Below are 13571 nucleotides of genomic sequence, written 5' to 3' on the forward strand. Positions count from 1 at the left end.
CTCAGGTGCGTTCGGTGACGAGAGGGAGGGAGAGCAGAGGAGGAGGAGGGGGTCCAGAGAGAGAGAGGCGGTCGAGGGGGTCGAGGCGTCTCCGTGGCGTCGCGAGGGAGTCGGGGAGGCTGCCACGGCGAAGCAGGAGGTGGCCGGAGCTCTTCGGGCGCGCGCCACGCCTCGCCTCTGCCTACTGGCAGAGGAAGAAGAGGACAAGGGGGGGAGGAGGTGGGCTGGGCCGGCCAGGTGGGGGAGCTGGGCCGGCTGGTGGGTTGCACGGGTGAGGCCAGGTTGGCTTTACTCCTTTTTTTTCTGTTCTGTTTCTTTTATTTAATATCTTTTGCCATTGTTTGAATTTAAACCAATTCAAATAATGCCAAAAACTCCTCTGAATATTTTTATTTGACTAGATGGACTTTTCCAAAAGCTCATAAAATATTTCAGGGGTATTTGAAATTATATTCTAATTATATGAATATAATTCAAATTCAAATAGCTAATGATTTAAATTCAAAGTCCCAAAAATAAATCCTCAAAAAATGTTCAATATTTTGGTTGGGACCAGAACCCTTACCAAAAATTATCAAACATTTAAGAAGAGCCTTTTGGAGCAATGAATAAGATTTCTAGGGTTTTTGCCCCTCTTTTATTTAAGTTTTTGAGGCTTCCAAAATTCCTCAGTTCAGGTTTCGAAAATATAGACATGATGCACACATGAAGCTAGCCTAGAGCACTACCAGCAGCTAGGGATGTGACAAATTGCTACAATTGTGGAAGACCCGGACACTATTCCAATGAGTGTACGGCTCCCTACAAAAGAAGAGAAGATTCTCCAAAAAGGAGTAGAAGAGAAGAATCACCATCAAGAGAAAGGAGTAGAGATGATCGTTATGAATGGAGAACATCCCGGAGAAGCAAGGATTAGGAAAGAAAGGACAAGTCATCAAGGAGCTACACAAAACGAAGACATCAAGCTCATGTTAGTGAATGGGTATCTGGCTCCGACTCCGACAATCACTCCGAGAGAAGCTATCACTCCGACTCCGAATATACTCAAGATGAAGGTGTTGCCGGCCTAGCACTTGTGTCAACCAACTCCTATGACATATTTGACTCACCAAATGAAGGAATTGAAGATGCTTCATGGCTAAAGGCCCAAAGGTATCACACCCCGAGTATGTTGATTTCAATAGTGATGAAGATGACTTGTTAGGTGATGATGATTTACTTGTTGACAACTCTAGCGATGAATACTATGATGAAACGTCAAATAATCATGCTAATCAAGATAAAACGAATGACAATGATAAGTAGAAGATTGAGTGTCTAACTAAAGAACTAAACACTCTTAAGTTAGCTCATGAAACTATCTTGGAAGATCATCGAGAACTTTTAAAGACTCATGAGAAGTTACGCTTTGAAAAGATCAACCTTGAGCAAGAGCATGAGTTTTTAAAGGCAATCAATGATGATCTTCGCAAGAAAAGTTCTTCTTACATTGCCAAGTGTTTACTCTTATCTACTTACATGCCACAAGTCAAGTCTAGTAACAAGAACAAGAAAGATTCTTCCTGTAGTAGTAACAATAATCATGCTAAATCCAATGTTGTTTCTTCTAGTAGTTCTCTTGATTCCACTAATTATTCTCTTAGACAAGTTACACTTTGAGCAAGAAAATAGCTTATTGAAGGGAATCATAGAGAAAGGTGTTTACAAGAGCCTTGCCGGAAGTAAGCAATTCGAGGAAATTGTACGCAAGCAAGGAAGGCACCGGAAGAATCAAGGTGTTGGTTTTGAACGAAAGTTCAATGTCAATGGAGTTGAGTGGGAAGAAGATCAATACCCCAAGACGAAGTTTGTTCCTCAACAAGAGAAGTATAATCCTACTTCTTTCAAAGGAACACAAGCTCAAGATGATCTTCCACCACAAGACCACAAGCAAAAAGGCAAGGGCAAGCTTCAAGAGGAGATTGATGCATTTGAAGAAGCTCCTAAGGCCTTGGTCAAGTGGGTTCCCAGGACTACATCAAGTTATACTTCATCAAGTACAACTACAACTCCAAGGATTCCCATCAAGATGATGTGGATCCCAAAGAAGAAGAACTAGAGAGTTCTTGAGGGTGACTCCGCCAACATACTTCACTCATATCATTTTGGCAAGGACAAGTGCAATCAACTTCCACATGTTGCACTAGTTCAAGGAGTCACAAACCCTCTTGTTGGTAAGACAAAGGACAAGGTAACCTAATGCTTTCATGGACATCATCTTGTGTGTGCATCACTTTGTGTCTATGGATATCATTGTTTGTTCCTTGTGGGACTAACCCATGTAGGTATTGAAAGTGTAACTCACTCCAATAGATTGCTCTGAATGATCTACATCAACATTGAGCATCCACATCTTCAACATCTACATGAAGTCATCATCGACAAAACCCAAGGTTAGTTCATCCCTCTTAGGGGGGATCTCACATCTAGGGGGAGCTTTACTCTAAGAATTGAGCTAAAGCAACTCTAATGGTGTGAACACAATGATGCTTTATGTAAAAGTGGTAACCCCACTTGTGCTTAAACGATGAGTATGACCTATGATCAAATGTTCTCATTTGACTCCTAAGTCAATATACTCATATATAGATGACCTAGTCATCACCAATTGTTTGATAGATGCTAGGATTGGTTGTGCATGCTTGCCACATATTCATTTGCCATTTTATTGTGTGAGCATGTTGGTTGCATATTTTACTCATTCAAGGACATCCACTTGCTGCTTTGATTATTTGGTTTCTTTCCTTTTGCCAAGTGGATGAACAAGAATGCCTAAGAACCTTCTATAGCTATCTATGCTTTTCTTGTCTCAAACTCTATTCATGCTACATCACAAAGTTTGATCAAGTCAGATTCGAACCACTCTGTGTGAGGAGCACTCGGAGTCCCCGATTCGTCATAGACTTAAACTTCCAAAACCTCTTTGTGCGTTTCAGTCTGACTGATTCATCCTTTTCGGTCACACCGAGATCACTAAGTTGATCTAGGTTTTCAACCTCGGTGCAACCGATTAGAACCTTTCGGTCACACCAAGTTGCAGTAACTGCTTGCAGTTTTGCATCTCGGTGCCACTGAGTTGTTCCACTCGGTCACACCAATAGGGTAAGGCTATATATACTCACGGGTCAAAATTTGGAAATTTTTCCGAAACCCTTCGCCCGCGCATAGCCTGCTCTGCCTCTTCGGGTCTCCGGATCGTCCTCTTCGCCGCTAGCGACCTCCCGCTGCTGGTCTTCGCCGCCGTTAATGGCATTCTGCCCCGCCGTTGCCGCCGTAGCAAGTTCACCGCCGCATTAGGGTATGAACTTGAAACTTTGTGCTATTCTTTAACTCCGATTCCTAGCACATTGCTTTGCCACGATTCCTCCAACGTATGAAATCTTCCTGTCCAGCAAAAGCACTCCGTAGATTAGATTTGATTTGAAAATTTAGGGTTAGGTTTTTGCCGAACTCATCTCGAACCGACCGAGTTGTAGAAATCGGTCTCGCCGATTTGGCTTAGGCCATTGCACATGTGATTTTCGGTCTGACCGAGAAATGCAAATCGGTGTGACCGAGATTGATTCTTTGTGAAACCCTAGCAATCTCGGTGCCACCGAACTGTGACTCGGTCTAACCGAGTTCACTAGTTTTGGTTCCAAAAGCTGCTTCGGTATCACCGAGTTTACAAATCGGTAGCTCTGAAATGCTTTCTGTGGAAAACTAAAACTAAGTTTTTGACTCAATTGTTTTGCAAAAACCTCTGTACTTTGTGATGCTCATCCACTCTACCTCATCTATATCTATTCATAGGGTCTGCTGTCAGTGAGTTTGCCTGAAAATGTCTGATCAAAGTGATAGTCAGAACAAGTCAGAGGAATAGGCTTAGTTGAGTGAGGGCACTAGTCCCTCAAGTAGTTATGATGAGGGTAGCAGGAGCACTCCCAGCAACTTGCCAAAGGCAGCTACCAGGACAAGGAAGAAGAAAACCTCAGATTCTGAAGATGAGGATTATGTGGCTGTTGAGGATGAGGCCACTTCTAAGAAGAAGGTGCTGAAAAAGGAGTATGGCACAGCTGCTACCACCAAGCCAGGCATGAACAAGAAGGCACCTGCCAGAAGAGTGCCTACATCCAAACCTAGGAAGGTTGCCACTGGTGAAACCATGAAGTTCACCATTGAGTCTGAAGAAGAAGCTGCTGGCCAAGATAAGAAGAATAAGAGGGTGAGAACTACTACTGCCAAAGTCCTTGGCAAGCCCTCTATGAGGAGAGATTCTGATGAGGAAGAAGAAGAGGAAGAGGATGCTACACCAGCACCCAAAGCTCAAAAGCTCATGGGAGATGCAATCAAGTCAGGGGCTGCTCCATCTAATCCCAAAGCTGCTCCCAAGGCTGCTGCTCCAGCTCCAAAGCCTAAACCCAAGAGGAACACCAGAAATATACCTGCTGCAGAGAAGAACAAGGCCCCAGTGCCTGAAGCTGCTGAAGAAGAAGATGATTCACTTGTTTTGAGGAAGTTGAAGCCCAAGATTCCTAACCACAATGATGCTCATCCAGTAGCTGAAGACATGCACATTAGAAAGGATGCTGGACTGAGATTGTGGAGACAGTCAGATCCATATGCTGTGAGGAGAAGGACAATAGTTGACTACAGATTTCACACAAAGGAGCAACAAGACTTTTATGAGACAATTTTGCTTGACAAGAAGCCCATTGTGTGTGACATGAGATGGATCAACTGGGAGTACATCAAGAAGAATGAAGCTCACTATCCAGGAGTATATGACAGCTTCAAATCATGTGGAGTTGATGAATTTGTTGCCAAGAAGCTCACCAAGTGGAATGATGAGCTCATCATGCAGTTTTACTCCACAACTCACTTCTACCCAGATGGGAAGATCATATGGATGTCTGAAGGTACTAGGTACCAATCCACTGTTGAAGAATGGGCTCAGTTGATCAATGCTCCAAAAGAAACTGAAGATGACTTGGATGTGTATGCTGAGAAGAAGAAAGACCACAACACTATGGCACACATGTATAGAGAGATCCCAGATAAAGCTTTGGAAACTCACAAGCTTGGATATGTACACTACTTGTTGTCTGGTCTGCCTGCAATCAACTGGATCCTTAGGCACACATTGCTACCCAAGTCAGGAGATCACAAGATGACCAGAGGACATGCTATCAACTTGCTGCATTTGTTTGATATAGCTCAAAAATTCAAAGTCATGAGTCTGATTGTGGAAACAATCAAGAGAACAGCAGCTGATCAGAAGAGAAGTTGTGGGTATGCTCCACACATTCAGGAGCTCATCAAATAAAAGATGGGCACAAGCACATATCTTTTGGATAAGGAGCATCTACCCTTATATCCTGAGTTTGAAGATAACACAGTTGAGATGAATGAGGAAGAACCATCATCTGTGCAAGCACATGAGAAGAGAGAGAAGGCAAGGGCAGAGAAAGCTGCAAAGATGCCAACTGCTGAAGAGGCATCTCAAATATTCCTGAAGAGCAAGCAAGATCAGCTTGGCTATTTGATTGCCTCCACCTTGAGGATTGGGAAGGGCTTGGCCACCCTGACTCAAAACCAGGAGAGTTTGAAGAGAATCATTGAGCAGAAGTTCTATGCTTTTGATGTCAAGGTCACTGAGATCCAAACTGCAGTTGAGCAACTTCAGGAGGATGTGGAGGAGAAGAAGGGCAAGTCTACTACAAATGCATTTGCTAGAGTGCCCAGAGGACAGAAATCTGCTGCAGTGCCTGTTCCAGATACTAGAGCTACATCTTCTGCACCAGCTGCCACAGCTTCAGTGCCACCAGCTCCAGCAGCCACTCCACTAGCTCCAGCTACATCAATTGATGCTTCCATCCTTGGAGTCATCTCTACACCACCTCATGAAGACCAAGCCGGAGAGTCGTTTAGCACTATGCATTTTTGAACTTTTTGGTAACTTGTTGCCAAAGAGGGAGAAAAATGTATAGATCATAGGCTTTGAGAGAGAGTGTTGCTTTTGATCTCTCTTGTTTTTGGTGGTTGAACTTCTTTATTGTGGTGTTTGCTTGATACACTATGGCTTGATACACTATGCCTTTTGTGAGATACTTGGATGATCTTGTGTTTGATCATATGCTACCTTAATGCTTGTTGGATGATATTATCTCTTATATCCTCATATGATCATTCACTTTGCTTGGTGATGAGTGCATGTGTTCAATGATTATCATTTTGAGCGCTCCACCAAGATGTATGTGACATGAAAGAGTAACCCATGGTCCTAACACATTGTGCATTTGCAGTCCAAAGCAAATTTTAAATAATGCACAAATTTAGGGGGAGCTTTTGCTTATCACATACTTCTCAAAGCGAGGATGTTTTTCAATCTTATTATCATTTGTCGAAGCTTTGATCTATATGTTGTCATCAATTACCAAAAAGGGGGAGATTGAAAGTGCAACTATCCCTGGGTGGTTTTGGTAATTCCTAACAACATATAACTCATTGAGCTAATGCTATTTCAAGATAAATATTTCAGGAAAGCTCAATGATTGGCATGGCATGGATGAGAAAAATGGATCCCTCAAAATGCTAAGGCCAAAAGGATTGGCTCAAGGTCAAAGCACAAGACTCTACATTTTCCATTTTAGTGATCCAAGATCACATTGAGTCCATAGGAAAAGCCAATACTATCAAGAGGGGATGAGGTGTTGCTTAATAAGTTTCTTGCTCAAAATGCTTAGTGATATGCTCCAAAAACCCTCAACTACTTTCTCACATCCACATATGTCCCAAACCAAAAGTCAAACTCGGCCCTACCGAAAACATCTATCCGGCGCCACCGAGTTCTGTTGACATAGCCACAGCCATAAACCCTAGTCTTTCGGTCTCACCGATAGGGACCTCGGTCTCACCGAGATGGGATTGTAATCTCTCTGTTTCCCTTCGTAATGTTTCGGTCAAACCGAGATGAGCGATCGGTCCACCGAGATTGCAATGCAAACTCACTGTTTCCCTTTCGTAATGTTTCGGTCCAACCGAGATGAGCGAATCGGTCCCACTGAGTTTGCCTGACCAACCCTCTGTGTGTCTATTACCAAAATCGGTCTCACCGGGATCACGTTATGCCCTAACCCTAACCATATCGGTCCCACCAATCCTAACGGTCACATTATTTACTAAATCGGTCCGATCGAGTTCCACGATTCGGTCCCACCGAGTTTGGTAAGTTGTGTGTAACGGTTAGATTTTGTGTGGAGGCTATATATACCCCTCCACCCACTCTTCATTCGTGGAGAGAGCCATCAGAACATGCCTATGCTTCCAACATACATTTTCTGAGAGAGGACCACCTACACTTGTGTTGAGGTCAAGATATTCCATTCCTACCACATACATCTTGATCTCTAGCCTTCCCCAAGTTGCTTTCCACTCAAATCATCTTTCCACCAAATCCAAATCCTCTGAGAGAGAGTTGAGTGTTGGGGAGACTATCATTTGAAGCACAAGAGCAAGGAGTTCATCATCAACACACTTGTTACTTCTTGGAGAGTGGTGTCTCCTAGATTGGTTAGGTGTCACTTGGGAGCCTCCGACAAGATTGTGGAGTTGAACCAAGGAGTTCGTAAGGGCAAGGAGATCGCCTACTTCATGAAGAACTACCCTAGTGAGGCAAGTCCTTCGTGGGCGACGGCCATGGTGGGATAGTCAAGGTTGCTTCTTCGTGGACTCTTCGTGGGTGGAGCCCTCCGTGGACTCGCGCAACTGTTACCCTTCATGGGTTGAAGTCTCCATCAACGTGGATGTACGATAGCACCACCTATCGGAACCACGGCTAAAAAAATTCCGTGTCAACATTGCGTTTGCTTCCTCAAACTCCTCCCTTTACCTTCATATGCAATTGTTTTACATTCTGCTGCTATACTCTTAGAATTGCATGTGTAGGTTGATTGCTTGACTTGTGCTAAGTTGCTAAAATCTGCCCAGAACTAAAATTGGGAAAAAGGCTAGATTTTTATTTGGTCAAGTAGTCTAATCACCCCCCCTCTAGACATACTTTCGATCCTACAGGTGGTCTTTTTATCAAAAACAAACAAAAACAGCAGGAGCGATGGAGAGATTGAAATGGAGCTTAGGATTCAGGCATGGGGTAGCTGTGAATTGCAATAAAAAGAGTGGGGGTTTGGCATTATGGTGGAGAGAACATGTGGACGTAACAGTGAGGCCTTGGTGCCAATACTACATCGATGCTCAAGTTGTGATGGATGGTGTCACCTTTAGATTCACTGGAATCTATGGGGAGCCATGTGTGGAAAAGAGGTCGAAAACATGGGATGTACTGTGCTACCTCCGGGCACAAGATAATCTACCATGGCTATGTGCGGGTGACTACAATGAAGCTCTTCTCCAGAAAGAGCAGGTGGGTGGTAATCCGAGGTGTTTGAGGCAAATGGAGACTTTCGTTGATTGCTTGTCCGACTGCGGGCTCGCAGATCTAGGCTACTCGGGGTATCCTTTCACCTGGGATAACAAACGTGATGGTAGCGAGAATGTTCAAGTGAGATTGGACCGGGCCACCTGCAATGCTGACTTTGCACAGCTGTTCCCGGCGGTAGAAGTTTTACATGTCATGACCGAGGAATCTGATCACCAGGCGATAGTTGTCAAGGTGCAAGCGGCACTGGCTGCGAAGCACTAGGGAGGGCAACGCCCTTTTGTCTACAAGGCAGCTTGGGTAAGGCACGAGGAATACGAGCCGATGGTGGCAACTGCATGGGCCAATGCTCATGCAACCAATCCCGGGGCTGGTGCACTTGGGGGCGCGTGCAGCCGCATTAAAGCTACGTCCGGGGCCATGCATCTTTGAGTCTATAAAGAAACAGATCGCTCATTTGAAGGTGCAACTAGTCGAGGCCAAAGAGAGGGCTGTGTGGTCTGGATACAGATAGGAGGTGAAGGATATAGAGGACCAGTTACACGAACTATATGAACGAGAGGAGATTTATTACAAACAGAGATCGCGGGTGGACTGGCTGATGGAGGGGGACCAAAACACGAAGTATTTTCAGAACCGAGCTTCACACAGGAAGAGGAAGAATATGGTCAAAGCTCTCATTAGAGATGACGGGACCAAGTGCACAGATGATGATGGGATGAGGAAGTTGGCGGCTCAGTTCTACGCACATCTCTTCACTTCGGAGGGCTCGCGGGATGCGGAGAGAGTGCTTTGGCATATAGATGTGGTTGTTACAAAAACGATGAATGCCAAGCTGTGTGAACCGTTCACCGATGAGGAAATCGAGACAACCCTCTTCCAGATGGGTCCCACGAAGGCGCCGGGGCCGGACGGGCTCCCGACCATGTTCTACCAAAAACACCGGGCTCTATTAAAGGAGGATGTGTGTGAGGCGATCCGCGAGTTTCTTGCTGGTCAAGCACCCCCGACGGGGTTTAATGACACAATCATAGTGATGATTCCGAAAGTAAGCTCATCGGAGCTACTCTCGTAGTTTCGTCCTATTAGTCTATGCAATGTCCTATATAAGATTGCCGCGAAAGCACTGGCTAACCGGCTAAAGAGGGTTTTACCTTTTATGATCTCAGAAGAACAAAGTGCATTCGTCCCTGGCAGATTAATTATGGACAATGTCCTGGTGGCCTATGAATGTGTGCATGCGATCAGAAAGAGAAAGCGAAAGAAGCCCTTGTGCGATGTGAAGCTAGACATGATGAAGGCCTACGATCGAGTGGAGTAGGATTTCCTGGAGCAAATGATGCTAAAAATGGGCTTCTCTAGTCACTGGACATAGATGATCATGAGATGTGTTAGATCAACATCTTTTTCTGTTAAGCTAAATGGTGGTCTCTCCTACGGCTTTCTCCCTTCTCGTGGGCTTAGGCAAGGGGATCCCCTCTCCTCATATCTTTTCCTTTTGTGTGTGGAGGGATTTTCAGCAATGCTTAAGACTGCACAGAGACAGAAGGATATAAAGGGGGTGGCGTTTGGGAGTGGGGAACTGATTGTCACTCATCTCTTGTTTGCAGATGATAGTGTGGTGTTCCTTGAGGGCTGCACAGAAAACTTTTATGCACTCCGACTCATTTTGCAGGACTATGAAGCGGCCTCAGGACAGAAAGTAAATCTTCAAAAATCTGCTATCTTTTTTGGTAAAGGTATCTCAGAGGCAAGCAAACAGGGGCTACAACAGGTTAGTGGCATTTCAGCGGAAGCACTTAGCGAGAGGTACCTAGGGCTTCTAACTATCATTGGAAAATCAAAGGATGGAACCTTCAGATATGTCAAGGAGTGTGCAAGAGGAAAAGTGACCGGATGGAAGGGACAAGGATTGTCCAAAACAGCCAGAGAGGTGCTAGTGAAGTCAGGCCTCCAGTCAACACCGACTTTTACCATGAGTTGCTTCCAACTCACAAAGAAAATGTGCGGGAATCTGTCATCTATCTCATCAAACTTTTGGTGGGGGGAAGCGAATGGAAAGAAGAAAGTGCATTGGATCGCCTGGGATAAAATGTGCACGAGGAAACATGACGGAGGGCTTGGCTTTCGTGACCCTGAAGCTTTCAACCAAGCCATGCTCGCAAAGCAAGCCTGGCGAAATTTACAGGAACCGGAGACATTATGTGCCCGCGTTTTAAAAGCAAGATATTTTGTGGAGGGGTCCATAATCAATGCAACGTGCCCGAGTGGTGGATCATTCACATTCAGAAGCATAATACATGGGAGGGATCTGCTGGTAGATGGACTTATTTGGAGAATTGGGGATGGCTCTAAAATAAAAGTGCATCATGACAATTGGATACAAAGGACTGGAAGTCTAAGGCCACTGGGCCAAACATATATCCATGGGATAATGCGAGTGTGTGACTTGCTAAGCGAGCATGGCAGCGCATGGGATCTTGAGAAGGTGTACGCAATGTTTTCCCCGGACGAAGCTGAGGAGGTCACCCGGATCCCAATTGGTGGACCGTCTATGGAGGATTACCTTGCATGGAACTATACCAAAAATGGGGTGTTTATTGTAAAGTCTGCCTACCACCTGCGGATGCAACAGAAACGACTCAAAGCAGGCCGACCGGAAGCCTCATCCTCGGTTCAGGATACAAGTCATGGATGTGCTTGTGGGACACCGTCGCACCAGGCAAGGTTAAAACGCACATGTGGCGTTTGATACGGAATGGCCTTGTGGTGGGGGTTGAGCTCCAAAGGAGGAAGATCAAGGAAGGTGTGTTTTGCGTAGCTTGTGGCAGAGAAGAATCGAACTACCATAGATTTTGGGGCTGTTTTCACTCATTGAAATTCTGGAAGATCATGCATTCGGAATTGGGGGTGCCAGTGGCGATCCCACCGCAGTCAGCTGGCCCTCAGAGTGCATTATCGAGGTGGCTCTTGTCTTGGTCTCTTGTCTTGGTTTGCGGATGCATCAGACGATGAGAGGGCAGCCATGGTTCAGGGGGTGTACGCGCTTTGGCTTGCCCGAAACAACGCTAGAGATGGGCAGAGAATTGAAGATGCAGACACGATTGCGAGAAGGGTCATCCACCTTATGGGCGAGCGGCAATCCATCCATGGTTGCAAGAGCAAACAAAGTAGCCCAGACCCATGTGAGAAATGGAGACCGCCTGCCGAGGAATGGGTGAAAGCTAATGTGGATGCAACAATATCCAGAGTTGGGGATGTGGGGGGAGCGGGCATTGTTCTTCGGAACCATGAGGGTGCCTTTCTGGGCGGAGCTTGTCATATTTTACTGAGGTGTAAGGAACCAGCAATGGCAGAACTTCATGTTTGTAAAAGAGCTGTGCAACTAGCCGATGAGCTCAATATACCTAATCTGGTGTGGAGATGGACTGCCGCGAGATCGTGTGCAAGTTGCAGAGCAAGGAGAAGGACTTGTCCTCGCTGGGACCGGTCATTGAAGAAGTTAAGCAGATGTTGGCAACGAGGGGGAGCTGGAGGGTTACTTGGGCTCGGCGTACAGCAAATAAAGCAGCACACTTGTTAGCTAGAGAGGGTGTGCTGAATAATTTTTGTAAGATCTGGATGCAGGCTCCGCCTGACTGTATTTTGCATGTAGTTGCAGACGAAATCCCAGCTTGGGAAGCTTAAATAAAGTTGAACTAAGTTTCAAAAAAAAAGTGCGACAAGTAATTCGGAACGGAGGGAGTACGTTTTTTTAGTGTTTTTTTTAAGGTTTAGTGTTTTTTTTTTTTTTTTACCGAAGCGGGACTCGGTTAAGAGATGATTTCTTATGTTTACCCTAGCTCGTGTAAAGCCGCCCAGATTCCAATGCTCACCCGACTCACGCCGGCCAAACCAGGCACAAGAAGGGCGCCTGCCCGGGAAGCAGTGTTTAGAGACCGACATCACCGCCGGCTCGACTCGGAGACGATTCGGAGGGGTGGCAAAAGAGGATGGTTAGCCTGGAGGGTTCTGCATTAGATGGTAAATCCCCTTCAGCTCCTCTACTTGCCCATTCGAATTTGTTGATTTTTATTGGTCGAATTGATTCACTCCCCTTTATTGTGGTTGTGTTGTGCTTCTTATGCAGAAGAAAGGATGGACCGCCACGGGTTGAGTGATACTGGAGGGCTTTCTTGTGTGGGTGGCGTATCGTTGCTCGCACCGGGAACTGCCTTCTCTACTGATTTTAGTATTCTTCAGGAGCTCCGCACAGAGAAGTTATTTCGAGAATATTTGGAGTACCGTGAGGATTCATTCAAGTGGGCGGCAGAAGAACTGGTTGCATCATGCAATTCACCTGTATGCACGGATCATTGGATTGCTATTTCAGCAAATCTTCATTCACCGTCCCCTCAGATGCTTGGAAATTGTTGGTATCTATAATCCTCTCTGTGTGCAGGTTGATTTGTTTCTCCAGACTGTGCCTGATGAGAGGCTTTTTCAAGAGCACTTTTTCAATTTTGTGTCGTTACGTGAACAGGTACTGAAATAATCCTCGGTTTCGTGACCCACTTGTCTTTTTTGGTTTATTATTGCTGTCTTCTGTACCTCCTTCTTTGTTGCAGTTTTCTCCTTGTTTTTAGTACATGTGATCCTTACTACTATAATGATTTTGGTACTATTTATCCTATATTGATCTTAGATACCAATGTATTAATACATATTTGTGACTTTCCATCAGAATGCGTAGATGTTTGTTTTCTCATAAAAGATGTGGAGGGTTAAATGATTTTGAGCATGCTTGGTTTGATGCCTAATGGGTTCGTTACCAAGTTGTCTTGCCGATCTCACATAAAGTTGCCATTTTTTGGCTTGCCAACACATTGGCTAGCAAAATATTGGTAGCAAACCAAGCACACCCTTTGTGATAGGGCACCTAGTACATTTGGAATGTCGCCAGCAAAAATGGTTATACTGAATATGGGTTCATTTGGGCAGATGATCTGCTGGAAGTTCATATATTGGCAAGCCAAAGTTTGGTACCCTATCATACCCTTTGTTACAGCCTTATAGGGCACCTCTACATTTATCATGCAGACTGCAAATTATTCTTCATTTTTGAGATAATTCTAGA

At 45.1% G+C, this 13571-nt stretch overlaps 1 protein-coding gene across 2 annotated transcripts in view; it reads left to right on the forward strand.

Annotated features, from left to right (window-relative positions):
* Positions 1-12313: 12313 nt before the first annotated feature.
* Positions 12314-13571, forward strand: part of LOC119332786 — an 8701-nt gene continuing 7443 nt past the window's right edge. For both annotated transcript variants that reach the window (XM_037605941.1, XM_037605949.1), the window contains exons 1-3: positions 12314-12478; positions 12585-12796; positions 12897-12977. In XM_037605941.1, the coding sequence (XP_037461838.1) occupies positions 12448-12478; positions 12585-12796; positions 12897-12977 (324 nt within the window). In that variant the 5' untranslated portion in view covers positions 12314-12447. The remainder of the gene's footprint in view (positions 12479-12584; positions 12797-12896; positions 12978-13571) is intronic.

This window comes from Triticum dicoccoides, chromosome 1B (genome assembly GCF_002162155.2).
Source record: "Triticum dicoccoides isolate Atlit2015 ecotype Zavitan chromosome 1B, WEW_v2.0, whole genome shotgun sequence".
Lineage (NCBI taxonomy): Eukaryota > Viridiplantae > Streptophyta > Magnoliopsida > Poales > Poaceae > Triticum > Triticum dicoccoides.